The 22,700-nt window shown below is 37.9% G+C and overlaps 2 protein-coding genes across 8 annotated transcripts in view; both read left to right on the forward strand.

Moving 5' to 3' along the window:
• itprid2 (ITPR interacting domain containing 2) overlaps positions 1-3,323 on the forward strand; it is an 84,262-nt gene extending 80,939 nt beyond the window's left edge. For all 5 annotated transcript variants that reach the window (XM_083536902.1, XM_083536903.1, XM_083536904.1 and 2 more), the window contains one exon: positions 556-3,323. In XM_083536902.1, the coding sequence (XP_083393028.1) occupies positions 556-663 (108 nt within the window). In that variant the 3' untranslated portion in view covers positions 664-3,323. The remainder of the gene's footprint in view (positions 1-555) is intronic.
• A 6,270-nt stretch (positions 3,324-9,593) lies between these two features.
• ppp1r1c (protein phosphatase 1, regulatory (inhibitor) subunit 1C) overlaps positions 9,594-22,700 on the forward strand; it is a 30,595-nt gene continuing 17,488 nt past the window's right edge. The window contains exons 1-4 of one of the 3 annotated variants that reach the window (XM_083537195.1): positions 9,594-9,857; positions 11,791-11,851; positions 22,008-22,039; positions 22,491-22,548. In XM_083537195.1, coding sequence (XP_083393321.1) covers positions 9,777-9,857; positions 11,791-11,851; positions 22,008-22,039; positions 22,491-22,548 — 232 coding nt within the window. In that variant the 5' untranslated portion in view covers positions 9,594-9,776. The remainder of the gene's footprint in view (positions 9,858-11,790; positions 11,852-22,007; positions 22,040-22,490; positions 22,549-22,700) is intronic. The other 2 variants (XM_083537197.1, XM_083537196.1) reach the window with 2 other exon arrangements.

The raw sequence follows: 22,700 nt of genomic DNA on the forward strand, positions 1-22,700 counted from the left end.
GACCTACATCATTGGTTGTCAAAGTGTGGGGTGCAGCCCTCTAGTGGTGAATAAAGACATGACCGTTGGTGTATAATGAACGGCAGGATTTATGTGATTATTTTTTGGGTTCTTCATTAATCTAACTCTACTTTTATTTTCACTGTTTTTGAACTTGATGCTGTTTAATGGTTTTGATCCAGAACTTTATATTTCGATAAATTAGACATTTTGTAACATGAAGTATTTCATTACCATTTTTTAGGGTGGTTGAGGACAGTTGGGGAGTAAAAAATCCACCCCCTCTTAATTGGGGCAATGACAGTAAAAGGTTTGAAGACCCCTGACCTACAGCATTGCAGGTCCACCAGAACTCCTGAGATTTTGTAAAGAAGCAAGTGTGCATGAGTCATGCCACTAAAATATTTACATAAATAATTTTGCGTGACATTTTATTTTTATTTTAATGAGAAAATTACTCATTTGGTGTATATTAAACATCATTTTGCCAGTGGTTTTTATTTTGTGTACCCACTGTTGGATTTTCATGTTTCTTTTTTCCCCCCTTATTTTCAGATTAAACAGAGTCTCACAGATGAGATCAGAAAGGAGATTGTCAATGAGCTACTCTCAGCTGTGTTGCCACAGAGAGCTCCCGTAGCGACACAAAAGCCGGCACCATGACAATGGAGACTAGGTGACTGCAGTTCACGATCACTACCTGTGTGTCACTCAGGCAAACACCCAACAGATGATCTAGACTTGATCTGCTGAATTAAATAACAATCACTGCCATATTTGTATACAATCTTTAGTCAAATGATACCTAAGAATTTTTTATATTTTTATTGCATTGCATTTACAACGATACAAATCTCCAGATATCCAGATATATGCATCCCGTTTCTCACCCTTCCCACCCAGAGCCATACCTTAATCATGATCATTTAAAAATATGATCTAACATACTGTATGTCAATAAACAAGTTAAATACTGCTTTTACCAAACGTAAAATTCCTGAAAATCATTCGCTCTATTGGATATGAAAAACAAAAACTACTCTATAACTAATGAACACTGTCTGATTTTGTCTATGTATTTCTTTTGTATCACTAATTTTGTATAAATAATTTTTTGTTCTCACCTAGGAGTGCTGTGGATCAAAAATCGGAAAAACACTGCCCCCTTGAGTCTGTCCCACACTACTGCAGCTCAAACACACACCTTCTGTCTGCCTGGCGATCTTCTCTACTACAGCGTTCTGAACACCTCAGCGTTATACTACTGCTTCAGAGACGATCATCAATCCTTCACCTGTCAGAAAAATCTATCTACAGGCCTCATACACCCACCATGTGAAATCAAAGCCCAGCGGACAAAATAAATGTTTTTTACATTTTGATAATCACTAACATTAAACATAACACATTCCTATGCTTCATTTGAGTGTAAAATATAATTATCTGACTGCAGCATAGATTCAATACATTTTATACATTTGTACAATTATATAATTTATTCATTTGCGAATTTGTACTAAAGTTACTTTCTCAACTCTATGGTTTTTCCACACATTTGCTCGTATCTCCTCCCAAGCTCGTCTAAGCCAAGTCCTCTCCCACCCAAACCAGGGCTACATCAGCCCAAGTGTGGACTACAATCAAACTGTATCATTTGTCTACACCCCGGAGGTGAAATCTTGTGAAAACTGGGAGAGTTCTAATGCCCAAGGCCCAACCTGCTTATACTCAACTATGGGATTCTCATTCTCAGTGAGCCATGCTTGTGTTTACTCAATGGATTCTTCAAACAAGTCCAGGGGCTTCATCTGGCAAAGTCCAAACATCTTACAACTAAGACCGGGATTTTCATGTCCAACTAGTGGTGATTGATGTCAACGCCCAAACATCCAGAGCCCAAAATGTTTTCAAGCCTAAATGTAATACACCCAAGAGAGAGTGTAATGTTTATCGCCAACTGGGTTTTTTTGATACCTAATAAGAATTCTGGCACTCAGTTGGAGGATACCTGCATCTCTTGTGGCAAGTCTTCTTTCCAGGCGGAGACTTTGTCCACCCAAGCTCCACGAGATAAAAATGTTCATTCCAAATGTTTTATTTCCAGGGATTTTTATACCGACATGGAAGCTTCTCCCACCCAAGCAGTCCATTTGTGGGAAGACTGTATTTAAAATGAGGCTTCATCTGAGAGTCTGTAGTTGGACTGCACTGCCCTATCTGATGGATTTACAACAGAAGAATTCCTTCACTTTTTACATACACTGTACTGAAAACTAAAAAACTATCCATCCAATCAATACATTTATCTTTACACACTGTAGCTACTGGATCCTCAGACACTACTCCATGGCAACGCTCATCCAAACCAGTCCAGATTTTCTAAAGACCTTAACGCACGTTGCGGCACTGGATCTATTTTACAGGATCATCCACATGAATGCATAATTAATGGACCTGCTCATCTCCACCACCTGAGTGTAAACGTCATAGTATTCCAAACCTTTTTTTTTGTTTGTTTGTTTCTTACAAAAACATCTCAAACTACAAAGAGACTACAAATCATTTCATATGAGTTTTATATGGTACGCTGCCATTATTTTGAAAATAATTTCTTTTTTTCTTTTCCTTTTTTTAGTAGGGTGAAAGTTAGATAAACTCGATCACGTAGGTGATGGTGAAAGCATTTCAGTGTGTTTATGTACATATCTATGAGTCGTCTAATGCAGCCTCTGTGAGGTACTAACCGTGCAATATGTTCACTTGAACTGACCAGTCACAACTGCTGTTTATTGGCCTGCCGCTTTGAAAAGAAATACAATTAAAAAAAGGGAGAGCGAAGGATAAAGGTGATATGAGTGTAACCACACATACACATTTCCAAGTTTTATATCTAATGTCCATAACATGCTTTACATGTAGCGATCAAGCTTTCTGAGCACAAGCAATAAACCTGCAATTGTTGCTCCAGTCTCTTATGACTGACGTCTTTCTTTTGTAATTAAAAGACAGCAAACGCTAGGTTGTTTAGGGGAAAAGCTTATTTGAAACCTTTTTTTTTTTTTTTTTTTTAAACTGTCGTGCTGAATGTCTTCTGTGCCTTTTTTTGCAAGTAAACAGTTTCAAGTGTTAGACAAATGACTTCCGAGCCTCTCGTAAGCGACGAGGCAGGCGATTTTCATAGTTGACCTTTTGTTCTAATGATGTGTAATAACTGATTCACATGACTACATTTTAAAGGGACATGTTAACTTGTCATTTGGGATGCATGAGGAATTTATTTCTAAAGCAAATCATTTAATAAAGATTTATTTATTTTGAATATATAGATGACTTGTGGTTTATTGAATGTTTTTGCTCACGTTTATTTGTATTCTGCTTTAAAAGTGATTCAAATGATTATATTTATGTCCTTTTTTAATGTTTTTTTTATATATATTTAATGAAAATAGTGTTATTGAGTGCAAATAATTAATACTTAGTACTCTCATTAATATGCGGATCACTCTTATTATCTATATTAATATTGTAGATTCAAGAGAAAAAAAATCACTTGGCTAGAATTTATTTTTAAATAATTGGAAAATAATAATTATTATGATAATTGATTTATGTTTTAGGCAAATGTTTATCTAAGGCACTTTATTGTACTTTAATACAGTTTCTTGAACCTTTTAATTCCTAACAGGGGTAGATGAAGATTCCCCCAAAGCAACTTCAAGCGTCCTCTGAGGGTATTTGATGCCCAAACTGGGTCATTATTCACTGAAGGGGGATTTATCTGGCTATACCCAAGCCTCTCAAATCTAGTTTTTATTATAGTTGATTAGAGTACAAAAAAGACCTTTATCTGGCAAAGCATGTGGGGTCATCAGCCCAAACTTCTGAACTTCTAAGAGGTAGCTTCTCATTTCCAACAGGGGTATTTGATGCCCAAAAAAGACCTTCATCTGGGTAAGCCCAATCTTCTGGTCTCCCAAGAGGTGGATATTCATTCCCAATGGGTGTATTTGATGCCCAACCCAGGACTTCATCTATTAAAACATGGGGATTCATATGCCCAAGTCTATACTTTTCATGCCCAACGGGGCAATATGATGCCTAAGCCATATAGCAAAACTAAAGGGGTTTCTGAGCCCAAGCCCAAGCTTTACACATTCAAGAGGTTGGTTCTTCACCACAACCAGGTGTATTTGAGCCGCACACCAGGGCACCGTCAAGCAAAGGGGTCTGCTAAACTTTCTCTACCCAAGCATATCTCAAAGGCATTTGTGTGAATAATCTGGGGACTGGAAGAGGTGTGTCATCTGACCACAACCAAGCATCTCATTCCTATGCAGAGTATTCTCAAAACCAAAGGGATAAATCGAAGTATATTCTGCCCGAGCAAATAAGGTTTGGGTTTCCTTTTTATTAAATTCAAGTAATCAGTCAAATGAGCTGATAAAAAGAACTAAATAATAAATATAACTTGAAAGTTTATATGTATTGGTTGTGATTGATTCCAATGAAGCTATTTGTATAAAGAAAAGAAAAAAAAAGAAAAAACATTTTTTTTTTTTTTTTTTATTTTATGTTGTATCACAATTTAGAAATAAATCCTGACAGCTATATTCCAAACAATTGCTAAAATAATGAATCAGATTGCTGTGATTTGAAAGGATTACCACATGCTTTTGTCCTATTGGTGACTCGATCAACAAATAAGCATGTTTATTTTGTAGTAATTACATGTAATTAAATCATCTTAATTAAATGCTTTAAATGTGTTACGCATGCAGTGTATCTGATATGGTAACTAAGAGCTCCAATTTATCTTATCTAAATCACAGTAGGGAAAATAATACACACGACTTCACATCTAAAAATAATTCCACGCCATTGAAACCCAATACAGCCAGCCATTTCCATGGAAACATGGCTCCTTAAGCACGAGCAGTCATTGTTAGACCTGTTTGTGGGATTGTGGGTAAATAAATAAGTGCCTCTGGGATGTAATGTTGGCCTTTTGTGTAAGGCTTCCGGACATGAAGTGATACAAGCTTGCCAAAATAGGGGCTGTTTCAGTTGCAGTATTTGATATAAACAACATGATTTTGTGCAATCAAATACACTGGATTAGCCTGTGGTTATCAGCAACACTTTTGTCTGTGAGTAGTGTAAATGTAGTCCGGTGTTCTTCTGTCGTATGATGGTTAGATGAGGAAAATTACAATGTTTACCAGGAGAGTGCTAAATCAGCATTTTCTCCTCAATGTGGTCACCCAGTCCCTTCAGAGTGCATTAAGTTCACCTTCATCCCCTCTACACACACTCTCTCTCTTACCTCATTTAGCACACACAAGGACATAATTGTCTGAATGTACCATATTTTCACATGTTTATTGATGGAGGATGACAGGGCTGCTTGACTCCACGATTGAGTCATGTGCTACCTTTAACAAATTATGGCAGGTTTCTTTTGTGTGGCTAGATCAAAATCTGTGTTCCTTGTGAATACCGTGTGTTCTAGAGTGGGTTTGTGTGGTGTGTTCTGTGTGTGTTGTGAAGCATTCCTAAACACAAGTTATTAGATGTACCACGACGATGATGATTAATTGGCTTAAAAATTGTCAGTAGATATTTTATATCAAATTTGATTCAGCAGCAAAAAAATAGCAATAAAATGAAAAGAAAAATGATAGACACAAAAAAAAGTTTCTACTTTTTCCTCTCCTTTTCGCTGCTCCCATTAGGGGTCGCCACAGTGGCTCATCCGTATCCATCCTGTCCTCTACATCTGCCTCTTTTAAACCAACTACCTGCATGTCTTTTCTCACCACATCCATAAACCTCTTCCTTGGTCTTCCTCTCGTCCTCCTTCCTGGTGGTTCCATTCTTCAACAGATATAACCCCAGTCCCTCCTCTGCACATATTCAACCCATCTCAGTTGTGCCTCTCGCACCTTGTCTCCAACGCGTCCTACATGCGCTGTCCCTCTAATAATCTCACTTTTAATCCTGTCCATTCTCGTTACTCTAATGAAAATCTCAATTCTCCCCACCGAGTACCTCCAGGCTCTTCTCCACTTGCTCCCTACTCTCAGCACAAATCACGATATAATCCGCAAACATCAAAGTCCATAGAGACTCCGGTCTGACCTCGTCTGTGAGCCTGTACATCACCACTGCAAAAAGGAAAGGGCTCAGAGCCGAATCTTGATGCAGTCCAACCTCCACCTTAAACCAGTCTGTCGTTTCTACTGCTCACTTCACTGCTGTCACACTATCCTCATACATGTTCTGCACCACCCTCAAATATACACCAGACTTCCCTCGTCTGGTGTATATTTAAGGGTGGTGCAGAACATGTCCCTCATCATGAAACCATACTGTTGCTCACAGATGGTCACCTCTTCTCTCAGCCTGGCTTCCACTACTCTTTCCCATAACTTCATGGTGTGACTGATCAACTTTATTCCCCTGTAGTTACTACAGGTCTGCACATCTCCCTTATTTTTAAAGAACGGTACGAGCACACTCCTTCTCCATTCCTCAGGCATCTTCTCACCTTTCAGAATCTTCTTGAACAATCTGCTTAAAAACTCCACTGCCATCTCTCCTAAACATCTCCATGCTTCTACTGGTATGTCATCTGGTCCCACTGACTTTCCAATCTTCATCCTCTTAATCACTGCTCTCACTTCCCCCTTACTAATCCTATCCACCTGCTTCACCACCTCCACATCATCCAACCTTCACTCTCTCTCATTTTCCTCGTTCATCAGCTGCTCAAAATACTCTCTCCATCTTCTCAACACACTCTCCTCAATAGTCAACACATTTCCATCATCTCCATACATTATTGTTTTAATTTGCAGCACATCCTTCCCAGCTCTGTCCCTCTGCCTGGCCAATCGCTACAAATCCATAGCCATCTTACAGACCACCATCCGATGCTGTCTAGCTACACTGTCCCCTGCCAACACCTTACAATCTACAATCTCCTTCAGGTTGCATCTCCTACATAGAACATAGTCCATCTGTGTGCACCTTTCTCCACTATTTTACGTCACCCTATGATCCTCCTTAGTGAGACTCAGTTGTGTTCGTTAAGTTTCTTGCTTTACTAATAACATTCATTCTCACTGTGTGAGATTCCTGTCTGTGGTGCTGTGCTCTGTTATACTACATTTCTAAATAAAATTGCTGGTTTTTATAGCCGGGATATCAAAATGATGCTATTAAGAAGTGGATTGATTCTAGTAGGACACCACTGACGGTCTAGGTGGGAAATAAACGGCTCACCAGTGGTACAGTAAGTTTGTTGCTTTAGGAAAAATACATTGAAATGAGTGCATTAATACAAACCTGAAATTTGACTTATGTGGGGAAAATACTGTCATAACTGAGATCATTAATCAATAATCTGCCCAATTCTGGGCAATCGGATAAAAAAAATAATCCAGAGACACTGTATAATATATAGCATTATGTAACATTATCATTACATAACATTTTATGTGTTAAATTTGTAAACCAACCACAGCAGATCTCACATTCAAAACTACTATATGCTTGTAATGTATTTATGGGTGCAACTTACTAAAATTACCAAATAAAATATCTAATTAGGGGAAATTATATGCATGCTATGGAAATGTCCTTCGACATTTGTTGTCAGTAATTAATTTCGAACAGTATGGTAAACCTAAGTGACTGCATCCTTGACTAAAATCACTTCTCAGTTATTATTTGCAGTACAATTATTAAATAAATATTGACTTTTGACCATATCAAAGTCTGGGCTTGCTGTCACCAGCTCGACATTTTACCTTTGTTGAAGTGTTAAGTCAATGCAATGTGGTTAGTCTGTGTAAACCCTGCTCGCTGTACAACTTAATGATTGAAACCTGTACATGTTTAGAATTTATTTGGATGGACGTTTTAGTAAAATTGAAGTAGTGTTGTTGTTTTTTTTGCCTATGCACAGCTGTGTTTTGGACCGCAGGCAAATCATCAGGCACTGGGATCGATGAAGTGGCAGATGGCCAGTAGCCAAAGTAAATGGCTCACTTGGAATAGGTCCTAGGTTAGGCTGAGGGTCTTTTAGTGAAACTGGATTGAGTTGAGAACTGGACATGTGCCATAAATTGGTTGGGAATAGTTTCCTAAGTGTTTTTTATTTGTTGTAAATTTCTTCTGATTGGAATAGCCAATTCCCAGCTGCTCCAAATGTATCTTTTGTGACAGAAAAACATGCTAATATCAACAGCCACTGTAATTCCGAAAAAAATCAAACTGAAGTCTTATTAGCTTGTCTTGGATTTAGCTTGAGCTAGAGGAGAAAGTAATGGCACCCCATTCCACCCCAGTAGCAGCTGTTACAAACATTGGATCATTAACTTAGGTTCAAACTGTCCTGCAGCTTAGCCAAGTGCCCCATTAATTTGCTAAGTCTTACATTGTCCTCCATTTTTGTCTTGTATAATTTGAAAGCAGCACACTGAACCAGCAAGAAGCACTGTTGCTCCAAGGTCTTGGGCTCATTTCTGAGCTTGGTTTGCTGTCTCAACTGTGTTTCCTTTGGGTTGTCCAATTTTCTCCCACTGCACAAAAACACCCCAGCTAGAGTGATGACTATGTAACACTAATGCATTGCGCACTGTGTGAGAACTGGAGTGCTATCCAGGGCGTATTTCTGCTTTAAGTCTAATGTTCCTGCATAGGCAACGAACAGTGAATAAACAAATCAATGATTTGCCTTTATGTGTGCTTTTTTTTTACTTTAAATATATAATTCATTTTTGAATATTCATGTTATTCACATTCAAGTTATTCATATTCAAGTTATTATTATTTTTTAAGTTTTTTATTTACTTACCACTTTGCAATTCTATATGCTGTACTTTTAACTGGGTGGAAATAAACCCCAGCCATGTTCATAACCCAAAATGTAATTTGCCATGATCTATCTGAACAGAAATTCGACCTAAATATAATGGTGCTCTCTCATACAGCAACACTAAATCAACTTCACCACGGCTGAAAATCTGAATAATTAAAAAACCTCAAAATGATGAGACAGTGTGATTGAGCTTGCATCTTTGCGGCTGCATGAGCTTCCTCGCTTTGTCCGAGCAGCGAATTCTGCTAAAAAGAACAGCTTCCTGAACTTGAATCATCAATAATGTAGAGCGCATCAGCATGTCCCGCCGGGAGGTTATATTGCCCTGCTCTCAGTCCTGCTAATGTTTGTGAGGGTGGAGGATAAACCTCGGCCATCTGAGGCCACACACATGCACACACATACACACCACACACTCTGACAGAGAGGCCAGAGGGCAGAAGATAACGAGGGAGTCTTGGATGCTTAGCGTTTTAAAAATTTTAATGATTCAGTGTTTATGGAAAGTGAAGGAAACAACCCAACACTCCAAATCCATCTTTCTATTGCTCTCTATTTACTTCTCTGTCTCACTCTCAACATCCCTGTTGCTCACTCTCTCTCTCTCTCTCTCTCTCTCTCTCTCTCTCTCTCTCTCTCTCTCTTGCGCTCTCTCTTTCACTCACTTGCTCGCTCTCTCTATTTCTCTCTCTCTGGCTGCATGGTGGAACAGGAGAAGGCGGGCAGTCCAGAAGGGAGACTAATCACCGGCTCTCATAAGGAGGGGGCCAGTGAAGAGTGGAGCGGCTGTATGCCTGACCACACAGCTGCTCTTTGTCCTTTTTCTGCTCTCTTTCTTTTACTCTCACACTAAGCTTTCTGCTTTTCATCCCTCCCTTGACTCTCGAACACCATGGAGCCCAACAGTCCTAAGAAGATCCAGTTTGCCGTCCCGCTGTTTCAGAGCCATTTGGACCCTCAGGCAGCGGAACATGTAAGTAGACACCAAGACCCGTAGAGTATTTTTACTAACACATGGTGATCTCAGATCTTATATTGATGCAAAATTAGTTTAGATATTAACCAGATGAATTTATTAATTACTTTTTGTTTTAATAGAGAAGCAATACTACTACTTATAATAACAACAATAATAATATAATCATCATGTAGGCTTTATGTAGTTAAAGAAAACATTAAGTGTAAAATAATGTCCATGGGTTTTTGGTTTCTGCAATTCCTGAAAATCTCTCCTGTAAAAAAAAAAAAAAAGAAAAAAAAAAGGAATGATGATGGTAAAACTGATACGCTAAGCCAATTTTACAAAGATGAAGCCACTTGGACCAATCAGCAGAAACCTGGCTTGTGCTGAGTTAGAGATCCATTAGAAGAGGCAGCGTCAGATCTAATTCTGAGTATCCTGATCGCTCTGGAGAGGAAAAAGAGACATGGCTATATGATTATAGAGCTATAAGTGTACAATAAAGATGGTGAAGGAAACCAACTATAATGAAAGGGGTCAGCTTTCAGGAAAGGCTCGCAGTTGTCAGTGCTTGGACGGCTCATGAAAGTATAACAATGCATCTCAAGTTGCAAAATATGAAACACGGAGTTGATCAAAATACAAGTTTAGGAGAGTACATTGTATTGAATGGAGCGATGATCTGTCAAATACACAATGCTGGATTTATGTGCTGGTGTTTTTATTATATAGAAAGCATTTGTTATTCATTCATTGCATAAACAAATGTTCTTAACAAATGAGCAAGAACAATGTGTTGAAATATTAAACTAATATAGTTTCATAACCTTTTTAGCATACTTTATTATTTAAATCATAACCATTGCCCCTATGTTATCTGGCTTTTCCAGACTTTAGCATTAACGTAAAAAAAGAAAAGAAAAATTGTAACTAGGTAAACGAATTCAGTAATTGATAAACAAAAGACACAACAAGAACATTACAAAACAACTCACTTTGTATGCTTCAGGAATTTTGACACTGTAGTTAGTGAACATATCTTAAACATGGTCGAATATATATATGTTTTTTAGGTACATATACTGTAATTGTATATATGGTTAACGTTAGCTCTTTAAAGGAAATACGATTATAAGATTATAATAATCCATACACTAAACTGAAGTTATTGAACCTACTGATTTTAAGATTTAAATTCGAAATCCAGGTTTGAAATACACAAGATTATCTGTCAAAACTATTTGGATCTTAAATTGAGTGTAAATTGAAAAAAAAAAATTAAATTGAAAATGTCCAGAGATAGGCTTAATCATGTTCTATTTGATTTATTGTAATCTCATAATAGATTAATTTGATTATATTCGAGATATTGAGCACTGAGATTGTATTTGAAGCATAATGACTAAATTCACTTGGCCCCGTTCCAGTCTGAATCACGTATTGTGTAATAAATGTATTTACTATATGGAGTTTGTGGACACTTGACACAATTTTGAACATCCCATTCCACGTTAACTCCTAATTTGCTGTTACAATAACCTCCACTTTTGTGGGAAGATGTTCAACTAGATTTTGGAGTGCGCTTGTGAAGATTTGTGCTCATTCAGCAGCAGCAGTGTTAGTAATTTCAGGTAGTGATGTAGGTGAGGTGAGGAGGCCTGGGGTGCAGTCAGAGTTATAATTTATTCCAATTTAATGTTACCGCAATCAATGACATTCCTATACATTGTGTGCCTCTAACTTTGTGGTAACAGATACGACATGTGGCTTAAAAAGTTAGGTATCCCAATACTTTTGTAAATATTTTGTATGTCTCATATATAATGCAATCTATATTATCTTCTCCACAAATCCTTAACAAATAAATTTTCACATACTGTCATTTGACCTTGTGTTTTTTCCCCCTCACCATATACTCCAACTTTTTTCACTCTTTGCTCTCCAGATACGCAAACGAAGGCCCACTCCAGCCACTCTTGTCATCTATAATGACCCCAATGCATCAGGTAATGCTACGTTCTCATTGCAAAACACTCTCATTACATGAGAACACTTATCTAGAGTGTGTGCACAAAAGGGTCTGGTTTAAACTGGAGTTTTTTGGGTCAAGGTTGAAAAGAAAGTGCACACAACTCCAAGAGCTTCCTATTACACAGTCATCTATAGTATCAAACATATAAAAATAAAAGCCATTTCAAGGCCATTTTTTGTAAAATGTTCAATGTTAAAAATAATGGCACCTAGAATTTTCATTACTCACTGCCATATTTCGCTTATGATGGCTCTCAGGGCCACTTCTGGGACATTCATTCATTTCATAAGCACATGATGTGCTTATAAAGCTTTACATGAGCTCTAGATGGGTTTGTGGAAATAAAAAATAATAGCCATTACCTCACTGTTGATTCGGAAAAGCTGTATTGACAGCCAAACGAGGCAGGTATGACCTTGTTTGCCTGGAATGTTCTTGTTCAAACACCCGATTCTTCAACAAATTAAGAATATCAGGTGAGATTGGAAACATTGTGTGTAAATTCTGCTGTTCCCAGAACTCAAGATAAATTTTCGCCTGATCTTTTTGTTCATATGGATTTCATTATGTTTGATAGAATATAAAATGTTACGAAAATCCTACACACACACACACACACACACACACACACACACACACACACACACACACACACACACACACACACACACACACACACACACACAAACATTCATATCTGTAGAAATAATGAGGTTTATGGTACACTGTTCAGGCCTTGAGAGATTTTGTGTTGTGTTTATCGGTCTCCTTGAGAATAAGATAGTGTGTTTGTTTTCTGAGTTGTTTTGTCTCGTGGAGGTTTCAAGGACAAGCTGGTGGTCAAGCTGTTTGAAAATACTGTCTGATTTTTTTGTTTGCCAATTGTGTGCTGAGAACATTTCAGAGAGTCATCCATCTTAAGTTCTAGACATTAGAAACCATTAACTTTTATATGTCTGTGTTCTAAGATAAAAAAAAAAAATCATCAAAACATTGTTTTCTAGGACAATGTGTGGATTTGAATCATAGAACTGGCATGTTGATTAGGAATGTTGCTCCAGCTGTGACCTGACTCTTTGTGCTTTTTTTCTTTTACTCTGGTCCACCTGTATGCTGGACATGCATAAACATTTAACAGTTTTGTATTAAACTTTTGTATTATTATTTTGTCTGCTTGTGTTTTGGGATGTTTGTGAAGATTTTGGTTTGAACAACACATTGCCATTTGAGATTACTGAAAGACTTGTGAGACTTGAATAGTGTATCTTCACTCTGACATAAAATATTCAGAGGAATTGAAGCAAATTGGACAATGATAAAGATTTTAGGAGTGCTGTGCTGTGCGTGCTGAGACTTTCCTGTGCTCAGCTGTCCACCAAGCCATTTATGATATTTCAATGAAAAAATTGGCTCATATTCGAGCTGAGTATGCAAGATGTGTGTGTGTGTGTGTGTGTGTGTGTGTGTGTGTGTGTGTGTGTGTGTGTGTGTGTGTCTGTGTCTGTGTGTGCACGTGCATGTGCGAGTGTGAGTGTACCGAAGAGTCAGTATCTCCCAAACATCCTCCCTGTTGCGTCACCATATGGAACAAGGAGAACCATGCAGAGTGACCCAGTTGAAGCAAAACACAAAGATGTCCTATCCCATTTTTTTCGACTTGGACTACAGCAATGCACCATGTTCCCATCCGAAACCAAAATTATTATTCCTGCAGATCTCAGAGTAACCAATTAACACTCAAAATATCCATGGTGTACTACAAATCACAGTTTTATAAAAGTTGTATGATTTGTAACTAGTTGCTTGATCTGGTTCTGGACTATGAGTCATTGATAAGAGCTTGATGTGTTCTGTTTATGTGTGTGTGTGTGTGTGTGTGTGTGTGTGTGTGTGTGTGTGTGTGTGTGTGTGTGTGTGTGTGTGTGTGTGTAGACTCAGGAATGTTTTATGCCTGAAGGACAAACAACTGAACACACACACACACACACACACACACACACACACACACACACACACACACACACATTAATGCTGAGCACATGTTCAGTTCGAAGGTTACCAATTCACAGCTGTGTGCAAAAGTTTGTATCTATCCCAACAAATAGACCTTAAAATTCAGTAAAATAAAAGGATTTTATTTTAAAAGTGAGTGTCCATCTTTAAAAACACAAGTTAAAAACCTAATGGATAAATAGTTTGGAACAAAAAATATTTATTTATTTTTAATATCAGTTTCTAACTAAAAGAGATCATGATGTAGGTGAGGTGAGGAGGCCTGGGGTGCAGTCAGGTTTCCAATTCATCCCAAAGGTGTTCAGTAGGGTTGAGGTCAGATCTCTATAGCAGGAGATCAAGATCATCTAGTCCTACCCATGTAAAACATATCTTTCTGGAGCTGTCTTTGTGTACAGGGGCATCGTCATAGAACAGGTTTGCGTCTCCTAGTTCAAGTAAAGTTTACTTGTTTCATGCAATTGCATCCAAATCTATCATTACAAAATACAATTGTGTGCCTCTAACTTTGTGGTAACAGTTTGGTGAAGAACCACCAATGGCTGGAAAATTCATGTGTCCTAACGCTTTTGTTTTATAGTGTACAGTATCTCACAAAAGTGATACACCCCTCACATTTCAGCAACCACCAGGGACAATATTTTAGAAATTAAACTTGGGTACACTGTATTTTAGAGTAGTCAATGTGCAGCTTGTATAGCAGTATAGATTTAATGTTCTCTGTCCTTTAACATTGTGTTGAAAGTTTATCATGTTGTTCTTACTGATTATGCAATGCCTACATCATGTGTCATCATAAAGTCAAATAAAAAAGTCCCCCAAAAAATGTTTACCCAATGTAAACATTAATACTGACATTGATATGATTACTGGTTGCTTTTCTCTTTATTCCCTGGTTGTACAAACACAAATCAATAGTCAAATCAATGCTCTCATTCTTTCAAATATCTTATTACACTGGCCTAGATTTATGTTTTTGTTAAATTTTTGTTGTTTCTTCAGTCCACATTTTCTATCCCTGATTTTTTTTTTTTTTAAACCTGACAGATATGTTTCCATTTTTCTAACCCCCCCCTTTAATGTTGAATAATTAAAATACACCAGCTATTAAAGTGGTGTGTTGATTATGTTAATGTTAGCTAAATTATTATTGTCCAGGGGAATGACAATCAGGGTCAAGTTTAATGTCGGTGTTGATTGTACGCCGGGTACATTTCCGGTTGCTAATAAAAACATTAATATCTTGGATGAAAAAAGATGCCCGTTTTATGTTTTATAAGCCAACTTTGAAAAGCATGGAAAATGGGAGTAATTTGGATGTTGATTGCGTCGGTCTGTCTGGTTTATTTCAGACTATTCCATGGAATGGTTCATTTAGAGCTTAAATGTTTTTGTGTTGTTCAGGTTTTACTGTATTGTGTTATTTTGTAGTCTTGTGTGTAGGTCTGCTTATGCTTTATTAATGAGTTGTCTTGTGTAACTCTTGTCTTTGGTGGCACCTTGGTCCTGGAGGAACATTGTTTTGCTTCTGTATACTGTATTATACAGAGGTTTTCAGAGGGATATGATTATGAATCATATTTTTTCTTTCTTGTTGTCACGTGATCACAGAATAATTTTCTCGACATAAGTTGTTTTCTCCTGATCACCAATTTTTGTCATGATTTTAACATAACATTGTCAGTGACAGCCTCCTTTATAAGTGTCAGAATGTAGTATGAGTAAGTTGTCAATCAGTGACAGATAGAGAGTTATTTCTGTTTGAGAGTTTAAAAACAAATGCGATGATGCTGCGTTGAAGCTGCATCTAGAACATGCTGTTATGCTGAATACACAGAAAAATCATGAGGAAATGTTTGTTATGTTGAGATCATGAGAAAATTAAGTGGTGATCACAAGAAAACAATAAATAAAAAAGTGTATAATGCATGGCCTCTAAGGATTTCCATTCTATTAACTGTATATGGTTGAAAAGATAATAAAGCTATTTGACTTTACTCGAAATCTTTACTCGAAATCCGCTGGTCGAGAGGCAGCAATTGAAAACAGGGATTTTGCATTCTTCTGTCTCCCTTAATTTAGTAGTTTTTATTTCCTGTTATTTTCCTCACCCAATTTCCCAACTGGTCAGCACAGACAAATCGATCGATTTGATTATCCTGCAACCGATTTACCAGAGGCATCCTCCTTTGTCCCAATAAAAAAGTCTGTTTTGTTTCTTTCTGATATCCTGTGTAGTAATGTGGTTCGTGCGGAGTGTGTAGGTACTCGGTTTTGTGGCATGTAATGGTAAGGGACGTAAGTGGGAGCGAGGATGCACAGTGCAGCATTCAGACTACAGGCGCTTCTTTGTGTAGCTGGCATTTCTGTGCGTCCTTAAAAACGTGCCGCTGGTGCCTTATAAAGGAACCTTTCTGATGAGGCTGTACACTTGCGTCATGCCCTTCACTGCCTCTCAGATCGTTTTGGCACAGCTTTCTTCATTAGAGCAGAGAAGTTGTTGTATGGTGGTGGTGGTGCAGGTTGGAATACACTCCTGCAGTCTCTTACATAATAACATCCTGTGTGTAATGATTTCCTCCTGTGTGTGTAGTGTGTGAGTGTCCAAAGCCAAATAAAGTCAAACAGATTGAAAATGATTGTGCTATTAGGCTTTGCTTATGCCATTCCTTGTTTTTAGTTACAATAAAGAAGAGTTTATCTAAAACGAAGGCATTTTGACCACAGATTGGTAGTGGAGTGTGTGAGGAAGTTGGTAAGCGAGTGAGCAAGCAAGTGAGTGAGTAAAAAGTGTCTATAAAAAGCAGTTGTGTGGCTCACACAGTAAGCGAGCGAAGGTCTATAAGTGAGTCAGTGAGTGGATGGGAGCTATAAACAGTGAATGTGTGTAGTGCATGTCTTTAGGGAGCGGGAATGCTGAAGCCATTTTTCCTGGCTAGAGCAACTCCTTATGACGCCAACCAGCCGTGCAGATACACTTCACATCCACACAACAATAATCTTTTGTGCACAGTCAACCCAAAACATGAGCTGAACACAGTGCAGAACACGAAGTGCCTTGTAAACACCCTCCAGTAGTCATTAGTCTGTTAGGAATCATGTTTTAATGGTTCTTTAATTCACTAGTAGGAAACACCAAGAGTGCTGTCCAACTTCCTTGATAAATACAATAATTTGCATGATAAATAGCCAAATAAAAAAAAATAATAATAAAAAATAAATAAATGGTAAAAAAAAATCAGGCTTATACAGCCTAAACGAGCTCTGGCAGAAATAAAGAGACTTTTTCAGCTTTATAAATAAATTCACAAAACACTGAACATTTATTTCCCACATCAGAATACTTTATTGCATTCACAGGAAAGTATGTTGCAGTTGCTCACAGTACAATTTAGTTGAAATAAAGTAAAATAAAAGTGCTTTACAATCAATACATTTCCTATATACTGTATGAAAATGTGCAGCAGTGAAACAGATGACAGAAAAAAGTCATTATTGCACTGAAATGATTGGACATACTGTAAATTATCATTATAAAATTGTGGCATGAAAATCTTTACAAATCTATAACTATATCCATATTGTCTATATCTATACCGTGGTCCCACTCAAAATACATTGTTGATATATAACATAGTCTCAAAAAACCCAATGTTTTGCTTTCCCCATTTCATTGATTTAATCTAGGATTATTCACAAAACAATGCTGCAGATCAGTTACAGTTCACAAACACACACATAGTTTCACAAACACACACAGTTATGCGCATGAAATAAGAAATCAATACTAATAACACTATTCAATACAACCGTTTGTCTGAGTTATGTGTAATTCTGTCTCCAAACACAACTGTGTGATAGTTTGTCTAGTGTGATAACTGCAGTATATAACACATGTACTGCATTTTCTTTTGATTTAAAGCATATTAAACAGATGTGCAGCTCCATTTAAGGCAAATTTAAATACTTATAAGTGACACAATAAATGTATTAAATATTTAAATGGTATTATTAATAATTGGCACTTGTTTTCCACACAGGTAAGACTTGAGGAGAGAGCTCTCTATCTGGAGACATTTACAAACTATAAAACAATTTCTATATGATTAATATTATTTATTGGCTTGTAGTAAGCTTTAAGTGTAGCAGACAGAATAAGTCAGCTTGTCCCTCAAACTATGAACATCATAATTTCAAATCCACTATATGGACAAAGTCTTTGTTGGAGGATTTCTTTAGTTGTGGTAGCATTATATTTTTTCTTCACTTGATGACCCGAAACTATTCCAGCATTACAATTCCCCTGTGCATAAAATTTGTTCTATGAAGATATGGTTTACATGCGATGGAGTGAAAGATCTTGAGTGGTCATATAGAGATCTGATCTCAACCTTACTGAACACCTTTGGGATGAATTGAAATGCTGAATGCTGCACCCCAGGCCTCCTCACCTCACCTACTGTAAATCCATACCTGACTTGAGTAACACTCTTGTGACTGAATGAGCACAAATGTATGTAGAACATCTTCCCAGCATGCTTGTTAACATCACCCACAATAAACCCAGCAGACATTAGCTCAATCGATATAGGAGCAAACTCACTTATTAAATTTACACTATTAGACAGTTTACTGTTTTGCGGAAGTAAACATACATGGTAAATGCATGTATTACTCATATAACTCTTGGCTTGTTAGATTGTTGCTTTTAATAGACAACTTTTAGAACTTTACAGTTTTAAGGAGAGCCAGTTGAAAATGGGCAGTTAATTCCAGGTTCTGATTTCCAACTTGTTAAGTAATTTAGATTCAAGATTCAAAGGTTTACTGTTATATGTGAGGGAGACATTCTGTTAAACTATACAAGGACATTCTCACTAAGCAGTCTATGACATAAATTCAGGACATACAGAGAACACGCAAAGACAAAAATTGCAACTGCACAAAGTTATAATAACACAAATACAACAAATAGAAATGTGTGTGTATAAAGTGTGTAGTGTATTTGCAGTGAGCATGGAACATCATAGCAAGGTATGTGCAAAGTCCTGCAGAGGTAGATTGGGTCCATGTTGGTATTCCCATTGTAAAGGGATGTGTGTGCAAAATATGCAGAGGTAGTCTGAGGCAGATTGGTTAAAATTATGAAGAGGTAGTCTGAGGCAGATTGGGTAAAATTATGAAGAGGTAGTCTGTGGCAGATTGGGTAAAATTATACAGAGGTAGTCTGAGGCAGATTGAGTAAAATTATGAAGAGGTAGTCTGAAGCAGATTGGGTCAAATTATACAGATGTAGTCTGAGGCAGATTGGGTCAAATTATGCAGAGATAGTCCATGGCAGTTTGGGTCGAATTATTCGAGGTAGTCTGAGGCAGATTAAGTTAAATTTTGCAGAGGTAGTTTGAGGCAGATTGGGTCAATTTATGCAGAGATAGTCTGAGGCAGATTGGGTACATGCATATTTACACACTGTATGCTAGCTAGCAAGCATATCTTTAGGGTTATTTTGTAGTTGTAGTATATGGCTAAACTGACTGAAATCCAAAAAAGTAAATAACACATAACACATTAGAGAATAGACAGTTATTAACTATAACATTTGTAAATGTCAGCATGACAGTTGTGTTCTTTTCATGCCATTTATATAAAAATAGAGATACAAGTTTCCTGAATCAAGGAAGGAAATAATTTGCCCTTGTCCTGTCACATATTACCTTTCAAGGCTCAGATAAAGCACAAGGGTAGTAGTGATATTATGTCCATGATAACAAAATTGTATGTGTGTTGAATAACTGAACCGTGACACAAACAGAATATGGACTGTTAAATGCCATCCAACATAAATAAATGCCTGGGGCTTAATAAAAGATTGTGCTTTGTATGGGTGATGTGATTTGTTCAAAATAAGATTATCAACTAATGTTGGAAAGTTTGTCAGAAAAAGTCAAAAACAGTGGGGTAACTGGTAGTGCTCCTTGGTCTACACCAAGAATCTTTTTGTATACCATGTTCCAGCTCTGAAAATATGAATGTTCTTGCCACTCAATAGACTCTCTTTCATGACCTGGTACTGGATTGTGACATGGTGGTTGGGGACCTTTGGTCATGTGTTTTCAAACATAAAAAAAAAATGTGCTCGTCCTCCATTCTAAAAAGTCTGAAAACGCTTACATACATGGAAAAAGTAAGCTTTGCTGTGCCTCATTTACTTTCTGTTCATTCACCTTTCATCACTTTGGATTGTTGCTGGTGCGAGTGAATGTTTGGTACACTTTGAGGAAACTTGTAATTTAATGCTTATAATTGAAGATTACGTTTGAACAATGCTAATAAACTGCAAATCTGACATAGCAACTGCCACACAACATTGTCTGCCATCTCGTTTTTTTTTGTTGAATGGGTCACATGACTTTAAAATTTCATTCTGGTTTTCGAATTTGTCAAAGAGAAAAATTATTTTTTTAAATGTATTCACTTTGGTGATATAAATGCTGTGGCTGTGTGGATAGAAGGACAAAACGTTAACAGAAAAATACTATATATTTTTTTATTGTATTTGGGAAAATGTGGTTGTAGCCTAAAATAGCTATCAGTAATAGTTTCAGCCTCTACTTGTCTAAATATCATGTCTAAATTACCAAATGTATTTGCAGTTCCCCTCAGTTTCCTAAACCCCTTGCACAGAGACAAGTGAGATTTATAGGGTGTCAGGCTTATGTAAATGAACCAACTTTCCCATCAATTTGGAAGGCAAACGTCTGGTCTCATTTTATGCACATTTTAGGCATTTTGCATGTCTGTCCTTACTTCTTTCCTTCCTTCCTTATTTTCTTCCTTTTGCACTTCTTTTTAAATATCCTCCCTTTATTTCATCAGCATTTCCTTCCTTCCTTCCTTCCTTCCTTCCTTCCTTCCTTCCTTCCTTCCTTCCTTCCTTCCTTCTGCACTTACCTGCACACTTCCACCCTTCCTTCCTTCCTTCCTTCCTTCCTTCCTTCCTTCCTTCCTTCCTTCCTTCCTTCCTTCCTTCCGTCCTTCCTTCTGCACTTACCTGCACACTTACACCCTTCCTTCCTTCCTTCCTTCTGCACTTACCTGCACACTTACACCCTTCCTTCCTTCCTTCCTTCCTTCCTTCCTTCCTTCCTTCCTTCCTTCCTTCCTTCCCTTCTGCACTTACCTTCACACTCTCACCCTTCCTTCCTTCCTTCCTTCCTTCCTTCCTTCCTTCCTTCCTTCCTTCCTTCCTTCTGCACTTACCTTCACACTCTCACCCTTCCTTCCTTCCTTCCTTCCTTCCTTCCTTCCTTCCTTCCTTCCTTCCTTCTGCACTTACCTGCACATTACACCCTTCCTTAATTCCTTCCTTCCTTCCTTCCTTCCTTCCTTCCTTCCTTCCTTCCTTCCTTCCTTCCTTTCTTCCTTCCCCCCTTCCTTCCTTCCTTCCTTCCCTCCTTCCTTCCTTACTTCCTTCCTTCCTTCCTTCCTTCCTTCCTTCCTTCCTTCCTTCCTTCCTTCCTTCCTTCCTTCCTTCCTTCTGCACTTACCTTCACACTTCCAACCTTCCTTTGGCACTTCCTGCTTTCCACATCCCTTCCCTCCTTTCACAATACTGACCTTCTGTGCTCCTGCCCAGATAAGCCTTGTTTTCCTTATACACTTCCTCCCTTCCTCCCCCCAGCCAACTAACTTAATATTGCAAAGCTGAAGTTAGGGACCATGCGTCAGCAAGAGACATCATATCAGCCTGGCTGCACTCCACAATACATTATCAGCAGTTCCTGTATAACAGATTTAGTTCTTTTTCCTTTTAGTTTTATATCAGAATATGATAAACCTACTGACAGAGTGCATTACTTCCAGAATTTTCTCTTTTATTCTCTCTATCTCTGTTTCTTAATTTCTTTCTCAGTGTATCCATGTCTCTGTTTCACTAACCTCTCTCTCTTTCTTTTCCTCTTCTCTTTCTCTTTCTTTTCCTCTTCTAATTCTTTCTCTGTTTCCTTCTGACCCCACTGTGTTTTTTCCTATTTATTTGTCCTGCTTTGTTTCCCTGTAACTCTTTTTCTCTTTCATTATTTCTCTCTCTCTCGCTCTCATTCCTTTTCTCTTTCCAGATGATAAGCAGTCTGCAAGTAGTCAGTCAGAGGTAAGGACCTTTGTATGTGTTAATGTGCTAAAAGAGAAGTTTATCTCCCTCTTAGCTGACTCCACTTAACCTTTAAAAGCCCCACTTTGATCCACTGTCCCCTCAGACACACTCACACTCTCACACATACACACACACTCTCGGACACACACACACACACACACACACACACACACACACACACACACAAACACACACACACACACACACACACACACACACACACACACACACACACACACACACACATTCATTTACATTCACTCACACACCCGTGATGTGACATGTTCAGTGGATGCCTCTTATTACGTGTACCCAGAATTCTCTGCTGAAACATGACCTCGATGGGCATTTTTGTGTCGATCGCTCCTCCTGAAATAGAGTGTGAATGTAAAGTGATCCTACTTCCGTCTCACGCTGTGTTTTTCCACTTTTCCACTGAATACGCCAGACTCAACTGTCTCCGGCCCAGAGGAAGACCAGTGTGTACACACCACCCACCATGAGAGGTGCGCACATATGCATGGACAAACACACTCACTCTCACTCACACTCACACACACACACACACACACACACACACACACACACACACACACACACACACTATGCCAGCAGTGCCATCTGGGCATTTGATATCCCTTCTTAATACTTATAATTA

This window comes from Silurus aristotelis, assembly GCF_946808225.1.
Source record: "Silurus aristotelis genome assembly, chromosome: 3".
NCBI lineage: Eukaryota > Metazoa > Chordata > Actinopteri > Siluriformes > Siluridae > Silurus > Silurus aristotelis.